This window comes from Trachymyrmex septentrionalis, unplaced genomic scaffold (assembly GCF_001594115.1).
Source record: "Trachymyrmex septentrionalis isolate Tsep2-gDNA-1 unplaced genomic scaffold, Tsep1.0 scaffold91, whole genome shotgun sequence".
NCBI lineage: Eukaryota > Metazoa > Arthropoda > Insecta > Hymenoptera > Formicidae > Trachymyrmex > Trachymyrmex septentrionalis.
In genome coordinates, this window is record NW_017306102.1 from 212,291 (window position 1) to 223,636 (window position 11,346).

The window sequence follows — 11,346 nt, forward strand, 5'->3', positions numbered from 1 at the left end:
CAAATTCACTGCTACAAAAACACAAAAGTTTATTGCATTAGAAGTGAATTTGTGTTTTTAAAGCAGTGAATTTGTATTTTTTAAAGCAGTGAACATACAGTAAATGCAAAAAGTATTCGTACAAAGAAAATATTTTTTAAAAACTTTATTTTTAAAAAGTAAATATTATCCACCAAGAAATGAGTCATGGAATTGATGTCAAATCGACATCGATACGATGATTTCAACACCATTTGACATCGATTCAACATTATTTGATGATCATTTCTTGATGAGTAATTAATAATTTATTCATAAAGAATAAAATAATGTATGTTTCTTAAAATTATATATACCAAAATGATGTGTATTACTATAATTATAAAAAACATAATCTAAAAAATAAGCGAAAATTAAAAATTATATTATTTGAATGCTCGAAAAGTATTTGTACAGTCGGTAAATTTAGCTTCTAAAATCAGGAATACATGCGAAGCTCGTTTCCTTATGTTAGAACAGAATGTATTCATTGTATAAAATTGTTAATTAATGTTTATTTTCTACAAATAAAATTTGTTTTATAAAAAAATTCCTTGTACGAATACTTTTTGCTCTCACTGTATGTGTACGAAGGGTTTCAGAGCAGGCATTCGTTTTCAGTGAAAATGCGTCGAATGAGTCTTATTTCATTAAAATCGGAAGTGAGATAACAATTTTAAATAAATATTGACCAAAGTACGTACATATAGCGCTATATTAAGTCAGTGTGATAGATTTCCTAACTTCAATAGTCCTGAACTTCAACACTTAATATCTTAGGTAATTATTTAGAATAACCCCCCTCTCCCCCACCTGAAACCTTAATAAAAATATACTTATTCGACATGTTTTCACTCAAAACAAAAGAATCTGGCAAAAAAACGCGGTCGGTCTCGTGAATCGAGTTATTAAGCATTAAAGTTGGAGACTTCATAGGTAAAGATATTTGTCACCTCGAATTAATATAGTGCTATATATACATTCTGCATTAATTACACAAAATCACTGCTTTAAAAACATAAATTTACTGCTTTAAAACACAAATTCACTGCTTTAAAAACACAAATTCATTGCTTTACAAACACAAATTTACTGCTTTACAAACACAAATTCTTTGCATTGGCAGTGAATTTGTGTTTGTAAAGCAGAGAATTTGTGTTTTTAAAGCAATAAATGTGTTTTTAAAGCAGTGAATTTGTGTAATTAATGCAAAACGTATACATAGAACTGTATCGAATCGAGATGATAGATATCTTAATCTCTAAAGTCTCCAATTTTAACACTTAATAACTCGATTCACGAGGTCGCCGCGTTTTTTTTTGCCAGGTTCTTTCGTTTTGAGTGAAAACACAAATAAGTGTATTTTTATTAAGATTTGAGGTAAGGAGGAAGGAGGGATATTCTAAATAATTACCATATCTCGGATCACAGAGCAGAGCGACGCTTTTTTTTTGCCAGATTTTTTCATTTCATGCAAAAACGCGTCAAATAAGTCTAATTTCATTGATTTTATAGCTGTGAATGCTAAACTAAATAATTACCTTAAATTATAGCAGAGAATAGTTCATCAACAAATAATTAAACACATGCGTAAAAGGTCACGGATCGTGGAAGAAGTGACCTCATCGCATGCTTATATACTTTTGCGTGGCTATAACATATTTCCTAACCTGAATAATCAACTTTAATGTCTTGATTCATGGGGCAAAGAGTAACGTTTTTCTTCTGTTAGATTCTTTCATTTTATATAAAAACGCCTCGAATAAGCCTAATTTCATTGATTTTTGTGATTAAGCTTGTCTCCTTCATAATTACTATCCTTTATAACATTGGGCAAGAATTTGTTGGCACTTGCTTGCATTGTTGACATTTGTCTCTTGTCTCAGGGGGATCGGCAGGAATGCTCGCTAGTTCACTCCACACGTTATCCTCATTCATGACAAGTGATTCATGAAAAGTAAAGATTATTTAACAATTATATACTGTAATGTTAGATGACGTGATCAAAACAGTACAAGTGTCACGTTTTGTAATCATCATACATCAGAATCATAATATTTATAGCGAAAACTGAGTAAGGGTGCGAGTAAGGTTACGTTGAGCGCGATACGCGATACAGTAACTAATAGTAACTAATTAGGCAACTAGAAAACCGCGTACCATGTCATACTGGAATCATGGTACCACGTACCGTCTATTTTACTGATATTATATGGAACACGGGCTAGTAACAAACTCACATTGCTATACACCGCTATAGACTTTTTAATGGAATTAATTGATTTAAACACAATTATTATGTAAATCTGTTAAAAAATAAGAGTATCGATAAAATATGCCATAAAAATAAGTTAATATATTGAAAACAATTCAATCTAATGTGAGTTTGTCACTAGCCCGTGCCGCAAACCGCATGTAAACCGCGCTCCATGTAATATCAACGAAAGAAATAGGCGGTACGTAATACGCGGTTTCCTAATTGCCTAGTTAATTACTATTAGTTACTGTACCGCATACCGCGCTCCATGTAATCGCACCCTAAGTCATTTCGCACAAAATGTAGGAAGAAAATTTAATGCCTCCGGCATACCAGCATGATATTTATCGCGCGCAACACGCGATATCCAATGAGTGTACAGCTTTTACCGATGTTCTCATTCTAAAGGTATATTGTCATTGAATATCGCGTGTCGCGCGCGACTAACATTGCGCTGGAGTCATAAAACAAAAAAACGACAGTACTATCCATACGCATTCATGTAAATAGTAATGACTGCAGAGAAAGCAGCTTTGCAACTATGTAAGGGGCTCCGCACAATAAAAGGAATAGGGAACAGAAAACAGAAAATAAGAATTTCAACCTATCAGAAATCACGTATTGTGGAATACACAGTTTCTGACAGGTTGAAATTCTTATTCTCTGTTCTCTGTTCCTTGTTCCTTTTATTGTGCGAAGCCCCTAAAACTCTTCAATACAATTTCTTGTTCTTGCTTTTGATTCGTTAAGATATGTATTCATAGTGTCGCTCGTCGCTCATATTCAGCGACATATGAATCACGTGATTTTATATGTCGCTAACCTCGAATGTCGCTCATATAAATGGGCTAACAGTGATAAATTTTTGACAGTAATTATATTAATTGTGTTGTGTAAAGTCTAAAATGTCATATCAAAAACGATATTACGATTGGACCTGTCAAGTGAATGCGATTATGCACAATAAAAATAAAGCGAAATTACGGCAAAATAGACTAGTAGTATTTATGTGCATTAATAAATATACAAATTTAAAAAGAAAATAAAAAAAAAGATTTTGGGTTGATCTTCATTTGAAAGATAACGTGAACATGAATTTTAAAAAAATTATTATTAAAAAATTATCAACAAATAACCGGTTATATGCTTTTATACACCCATAAGTCAAAATGTTTTTTTCATCCATGATCATTTCACATATGCCACAAGTACGTACAGTGCAGTGTATTAATTCGCTGAGTCAGTAGCAGCCCGACTTATTGAAAATAAGAAAATGCAATAATAAAAGGTTTATAAAAAATTCTGAAAAAATTCGTCAAAGTTCTATGAGAAAAAAATAAATGATTTTTGTCTCTTGTAGTTTTTCTGTAAAGTTGATAGTATTTGAGTAGAAAATAAACGTCGATAAGTCGGGTCACTACTATGACCCAGCGAATTAATGCACTGCAATGTACAACAGCGAAAACTTCATGAAATTATCGCAAATAATATAATAATTAAATAATAATAATAAATAGTAATAATTTAATAATACAATAATTAAATTAGTATAATGTATCGAGCGATTATAAAGAAAAGTCGATATAAATTAAATTGGAAATAAAAATAAAAATAATCAAAATTAAATGAAATAAAATCGCACGCAACAAATTTTTTATTAATAAGAAATTTGTATTTATTTATTTAGTGTGATAATTATTTAGAATACCGACATTATTACGAAACTTGATAAAAATATATTTATTCGACACGTTTTCACTCAAAATGAAAGAATCTGGCAGAAAAACGTGATAGTATGCTTCATGAAGCAAATTATTAAATGTTAAAGTTGGGTTACGTTTGGAAACATTACCCGAATGCTTCTAAAGGGTGTCTAAAAATGACCTGACATTTTAATTTATTAATAAAACATATTATTTATTTGAAAAGTACACATGTTTTTAGTTTAATATAAAGTACAAACATGGAGGTTATATGTGGAACACAATATCCGATAAATGGCCGCCTCGACTCTGTTTGCAAACGTTCATTCTTTTGACAAAATTTTCAATGACATTTTGGCATAATTGCGGACTAATTTCATTAATGGTACGTCTAATTTCTTCCTTCAACTCCGGAATGGTCTGTGGATCATTGGCATACACTTTTCCTTTCAGAAAACCCCAAAGAGAGAAGTCCAATGGCGTCAAATCGCACGATCTTGGTGGTCAATTCACATCGCCGCGGCGCGAAATAACACGACCATGAAACTTCGTCTTTGATATTTGTAGTGGATTTTCACAATTTCTATGCGTTGCTCGATCGTGTAATTCTCCATGACTAAACCTCAATACTTCCTGATGCCAGTTGTTAAAGATTAGTACGTTACGTTCGTTGCAAAAAAAATGGCGCGCAATTTAAAATGTCAGATCATTTTGAGACACCCTTTATGTATCATTTTTACCTTGTGTTTATCATTGAATAATAAGATAATACATGAGGACCCTTGGGTGACATTTACATATTATGCAGCTCTATTAACTATTCAGATAAAGAAAATTCATTTTTCTAACCTGAATAATCGCTTCATAAGGCAGATTGTCTGGCATTTTTCTACTTAATTCTACTACATTCTCTCATTTCAAATGGAAACGAATCAAATGAGTATATTTTTATCAAGTTTTGCGATGACATCCGTATTCTAAGGTTACATTCCAAAACGTCCTCTCCAAGGAAAATTGTATTCGAAATATATAGGACATGTAACGTATACAATATTTCGAGTAAAATTTTCCTCGGAAAGGATGTTTTGGATATAGCTTAAGTAAATATCCTTATTATACTTACATTCTGCTGTTCCATGTTTAAATCTTTGCATAAGAGCGATGTCGCTAAAAGTTGAATTAATTAAACTTTTCAAGGGTGTCGCTGGCGACACGATAGTGGATAAATTGAGGAAAAATTCAGTTACGTGATCATTTATTGGTGTCCGTGGAGTAATAAGGAGATCAAACTCGAGGTCTGAAAGTGGGCTCGAAACAGTATAGGAAAACCCATGGAAAATCCGGTAGACGTGATTTTAGTACCATCACGCCTTGCGGTTATTTGAAAAGTTGTAAGTATGGATTTGTCATGTGATCACAGGTCACACGTATGTTCTACTAGGGATTCTCTAATAAGGGATGAGACAACACGCCGAATGTGCCGCCATTCGAGGGTCAGAAAGAATTTTAAACTATGCTCTAACTTAAAATTATATTGTGTAAAATTTTATTCGGAATTTGTTTATTCGGTAATTATATTCGGAAATAATGTAAATGATGTTAATAATTAATAATATTATTTATGTTTAAATTTCTACTATTATATAATATTCTTATCATTACATGCATTTACTTAACATATATATTACATATAATAAATATACATTTACATGTCACCATTAAAGAGATTATAAGGGCGTAAAACATACATATTAACATTTTAACTTTAAACAAACTATATTATACATATGAAAGTTGTGTCCATAACATTTTGTTTCTATTGAATAATACATTTTAATATATTATTAATTTTATTTATTATTTTCATTACTATATACAAAAATTTTAGAATTTTTTGTTTCAGATTCAATTAAATTTTAACAAATAATAATAGTAATACTAATATTAATTAATAATAACTACATTCAAAATAAATACATACAAATTAAGGTTTATGCCGTACAAGTATTTTTAATTATTCTCAACGATACTTCTTAATAATTTTATTATATAGAAATTTAGAGAAATGAAATATATATTGTATTAAATATATATTATAAACGCGAGTGTGGCATGGCAGACAACGCACTGGTCTATCATGCCAGAGAATCGAGCCGGGTTCGATCCCGATAGGAATCAAAATATTTACACTTGTGTCTCCTCTTAGACATAACCGGCAACCTCTCGAGAGTATATCACCACCGAAATATGTCTCGAAAAATCCGCTGTTCGGAACCAGCATTAAAACTGTAGGTCCCATATGTTCGTGGCAATTGAATAATCAGCGTGCGCACCACAAGTATATGAGAGATGTAACACAGGCTTTTTTAATGTAAGAAGAAGAAATATACTATATTCAAATTATTATAATTTCTACTACTATTTTTACAGTTAGGAGCACTGCATAATTGATGTTCTAAAATGCATCAAGCCAATAAAATTTAATTCGGTTTCTAGGTTAGACATCAATTTTTGAATAAATTTTACTTCAAATAATTTCGTAAATTACGAATTGTCAACAAAAAAATTACGAATTGTTACAAGGTCAGTATTAACCTCTTCTTTTTAATATGTAATACTTACTTTTATACATTTATTTCATAAATTTTTGGGCTCAATCGATATCGTGGGATATAAAGACATACAAAACAACTTTTTTACAAAGCACGCGGAAGTGTCTCTCGAATGGCGGCGACCAATACGCAGTTTTTGCACAGGCGTTGTCTCATCCCTTACTAAAGGATCCTTAATTTCTACTACACATACTACATACATACATGTGACCTGTAAGCAATTATTATGATGAATATTGTATTAATTTAGTACATACATCATTCTTTAAATATATTACTGAAATTAAAATAATTTAATAAAAAGTTACTAGTTAGTACCTGCATCAAGTGCACGATGTAAACTACAGACCTATATATTTCCTATCATTGGCCTAGTTTCCACGAGGGTTTAATCCCATGGACCTAAGATAAACATGGATCTAAGAATCTATGGACGGAGCGCAAGGCAATTTGGATGGTAAATCCGTAAGGGGGATGTAGCGCTATCTCTTTCTAGGATAAGACTCGTTAACCTTAAAGTGTGTGTGCGTGCGCGCGCGCGCGCACACACATACGTTCATAAGAATTACTTCTACTTGGCAAATTAAAATGTGTAGACATACATTTAACATAAAATAACTTATTTAATAATTAAAGAAGTGTTTTCATATAATTATAATATTCATAAAGAAAGAAATACCCTTCAGTCTTGCAGAAAATCTCTATTGATATCTTTCATTACAAAATTTCAATATAAAATAGACTAATTTATTTTTTAGTAATAAAATATATTATTAAACGCTTTACTTTATTTATATATCGTGTATATTACTTTACACATAAAATCAGCATACAACTTGCATTATAAAGGGTGTCCCAAAATTAACGCAAGATTTGAATTTGCCGCCATTTGTGCACTAAAATGTTGGCAACCCAAAAAAAAAAACAATTTAACAGCTGACAGTTTAGGGTTAGTGAAAATGGAGCGTGAAAATGGATTATTGAACATCAACAAATGGATGCTGATTTTTCGAGCAAAATCATCCTAAGCGATGAAGCACATTTTTACCTTGATGGCTTTGTTAATCGCCAGAATTGGCCCTCTAGATCGTGTGATTTAATACTATTAGATTTCTTTTTATGGGGTTATTTGAAATCACAGGTCTATGTCAACAAGCCCACAACCACCCGTGCATTAAAGGAGGAGATTCAACACTGCATCAACGAAATTCAGCCACATTTATGCAAAATGGTCATGGAAAATTTCGACAAACGAGTGCGTATGTGCATGCAAAGCCGTGGAGGCCATTTGCCCGATGTGTTATTCCACAAATAACCCTATCCTATGTACTTTATGATTCAGTAAAAAAATAACAATCAAAAGACTAAAAACTGTGTTTTCTATTTAATTAAAATCTTGCGTTAATTTTGGGACACCCTTTATCATCGACGAGATACTTATAATAGATTAGACCGACCTTAGAGAGATCCTTACGGGAGTTGGCATCCTTGTGAATATTGAAGTAATTAAGAGTTAAAAACTGAAAATATTAATTTTATGATTTATTAGTGGACACATTTATGCATTTAGAACTCAATAACATTCAATTTTTCATTAAAATAGTGATTTCAGTGCTATCGTTAAAGTTTGATTATCAATAGAGATGATAACTGCAGATAAAAAATTGTAATTTTTCCGCAATATATAGAATATTATAGCTTTACAAGTATACGTATTTATTTATGGAACCTTTATGTAATAAAAAATCATGAATTTTATAATGTATAAACCAAATATTTATGTTAATAATAGCAAATTTATATCAATTGTCGATAATATCAGCGTTTAATTACCTCCGGCCCTTTTTATACTGCCAGAAATTTGCCCAGGGTTGACAGTCTTTAATAATATCTCGTCGGTGATTATACATAATTGAATATGTATAATAATATAAGAATAACGCTTAAAAAATGTAAATTTACATTATATAAATTTCGAGAATCTATACAATGTGTGTAGATAAGCTGTATTTATAAAGCCAAAAATTACATACGTAGGCTGCTGGAAAAGTTTCTGCAATCTAGTACTTCCAGTGGCGCCAACGTTCTGCTACTATCATATCCGTAAAATTAGATGTTTTTAACCTATAATTCAATTGACAGTTTGTACCCAAGCCAACTAGTTTCGTTTGCATAGTATTTTAAAAGAAGTTCTTTTGTAAGAAAATGGAAATTTCGCGTGAAAATTTTCGGGTAATGATTTTTTACGATTACAAATGTAATCTAACTCCGAAACAATGCATCGATCGACTTCATTTGGCTTTTGGGGATGAAGCACCATCCAATAGGACTGTTTATAATTGGTTTGCCGAATTCCAGCGTGGACGTACCTTTCTTAGTGATGAATTCCGTGAAGGTCGTCCATCCACGTTGTCCATCTGTTGTTGCCACTAATGTTGATGCTGTGTGTGAAATGATTCAGCGAGACCGGCATATAACATACCGCGAGATTCAGGTATCCTTAGGCATTGACATGAAAGCAATATATACGATTTTGCATGATCACTTGAGCGTACGGAAACTTTGCAGTCGTTGGATCCCACACAATTTGACCGAAGCTCAAAAACAGGCTCGTGTTAAATAGGGCAAAGAAATGCTCAAGAAATTCAACCGAGGTCGGTCAAATTTGATCTACAACATCACTAGGGACAACATTACTAGGGACGAAACATGGATCTATTCGTATAAGCCCGAAAGTAAACAACAATCCACTGTTTGGGTATTTCAAAATGAACCGAAACCAACAAAAAGTTGTTCGTTCACGCAGTGCTGCCAAACAAATAATTGCTTGTTTCTTCGGTTATACCGGACATGTGACAACCGTGGCTTTAGAGGATCGAAAGACAGTAAATACTGATTGGTATACAACAATTTGTTTGCCAGAAGTCATAAATGAATTGCGTAGAACAAACCGAAATCGTCGCATCATCCTTCATTATGACAACGCGAGCTGTCACACAGCACGTCAAACCGTTGATTTTTTATCCAGTAATAATGTCGAATTGATGACTCATTGTCCGTATTCACCTGATTTATCACCTAATGACTTCTTTTTGTTCCCAAACATTAAAAATAAGATGCGTGGTGAGCGATTTGAGTCGCCTGAAACAGCTATTAAAACATTTCGTATACTGATTTCTGAGGTTACAGCCTTAGAGTGGGAAAAATGCTTCGAAAATTGGTTCGAGCGTATGCAAAAATGTATCGATCTTAAAGAAAAACAATAAAGCCATTTATCGAATTTTACATGTTTTTTTTTTCATATTGTTTGCAGAAACTTTTCTAGCAGCCTACGTATCATATAAATCAGTAATTATATGTGGTCATTTAATTGCTCAAAAATATTGCTGCCTATAAATTCTTGTATTATTTTATTTACAAATTGTTGTTTTGTTGTGATTTTTATTTCTTAGTAAATTACCGTAATTTTTCAACTGCGTTTTTATGGCTTTTTCGGCATTTCTGCATATAAATGTAACATGTCTGTAGATGGATGTAACAGATATCCACGTGATTTAGTTCGTATTAAGGTATGTTGTCTCTTTCGATGTAGTTACTCTTAAATACTTTATACAGTTCTTAAATACTTTTACAGTTCTTTGAATACGCTCCGTTCATTCTTAGTCCATTCAGATTCTTAGTTCCATGTTTAATCCGGATCAAAAGTAAGAATCAACTACAGTCAAGTATATGGCTGTTAGTGCCAGCATCACAGCCAATACGGTGATAAGATTCTAACCCAGCTAGCAATCTAGCAGGAAAACAAGCATCGTGCTGCTGGCTTTACAGTGTCTGACCATAGTATAAGTACATACTGTAAATAATTGACGACAACAGAGACAAATATCAGGGCATTCTTTGTCTTGATCTCAGTCTCTCACCTGGTCTCTCCTCTGAGTTGATAGATTTTCGTTCTGCCACACAGCTCTGACGCTGTTGATATCTCTATTGTGTATAAATCTAGTAAATTTTTTACAATATAATATGGACATTGAACTTTTTATGTGGTTTCCAATTTTTAATGCGCATGCGTCGGTTTCCAATCAGGAATATGGCTGTCTTCAGTAAGTTAAAATTGCAGGTTAGATTAGGTTAGATTAGCTGGATTTCTTTCCCATAAAATGTAATTAATAAAATTAAGTTTTACTAAAAAATTAAATCAAATTTTTTCAGAGATGCTATATTGTGTAGATACAGTAAATACTGTTATATTTGTATACGATAAAGTATTCTTATAATGAAATATGCATTTGTGTATGTATATTATTAAATTACAATTTCACATTTAATTACAATTTTCATGCAATATATTAACATATTCTTTCATATATAATTATTCAATTATAATTTTCATATAATATTTAATCAATTATTATTTTTAATTTTACTTATTACTGTTTAGTATTATTATTATTAATGTAAATATTATCTTTATGTAATGAATTCGTTAATATTATATTATTCTGATTTATATATATATTAGGTGTACAAAAAAGTTCTGAGCTTTAGATTTGATACAACCGAAATAACAATTTAAATTTTATATATCTTCCCGCCCTTTTGGGGTTTTAAAACAGTAACATTTAACCTCCTGAAATGCGATACGGTTTGGCGTTTGATGCACATAACCTCAAAAATCAGTAGTGTTCACGATGGCAATTACAAAAGAGCATATTCGATTTTCCATCCACTTCGCGTTTCATCTGAAGAAAAATGC

The 11,346-nt window shown here is 31.7% G+C and overlaps 1 protein-coding gene across 1 annotated transcript in view; it reads right to left on the reverse strand.

Annotated features, from left to right (window-relative positions):
* The window catches only part of LOC108756042 (DTW domain-containing protein 2), an 18,853-nt gene extending 16,762 nt beyond the window's left edge, over positions 1-2,091 (reverse strand). Inside the window, exon 1 of the mRNA XM_018499591.1 lies at positions 1,874-2,091. Coding sequence (XP_018355093.1) covers positions 1,874-1,956 — 83 coding nt within the window. The 5' untranslated portion in view covers positions 1,957-2,091. The remainder of the gene's footprint in view (positions 1-1,873) is intronic.
* Positions 2,092-11,346: the final 9,255 nt, after the last annotated feature.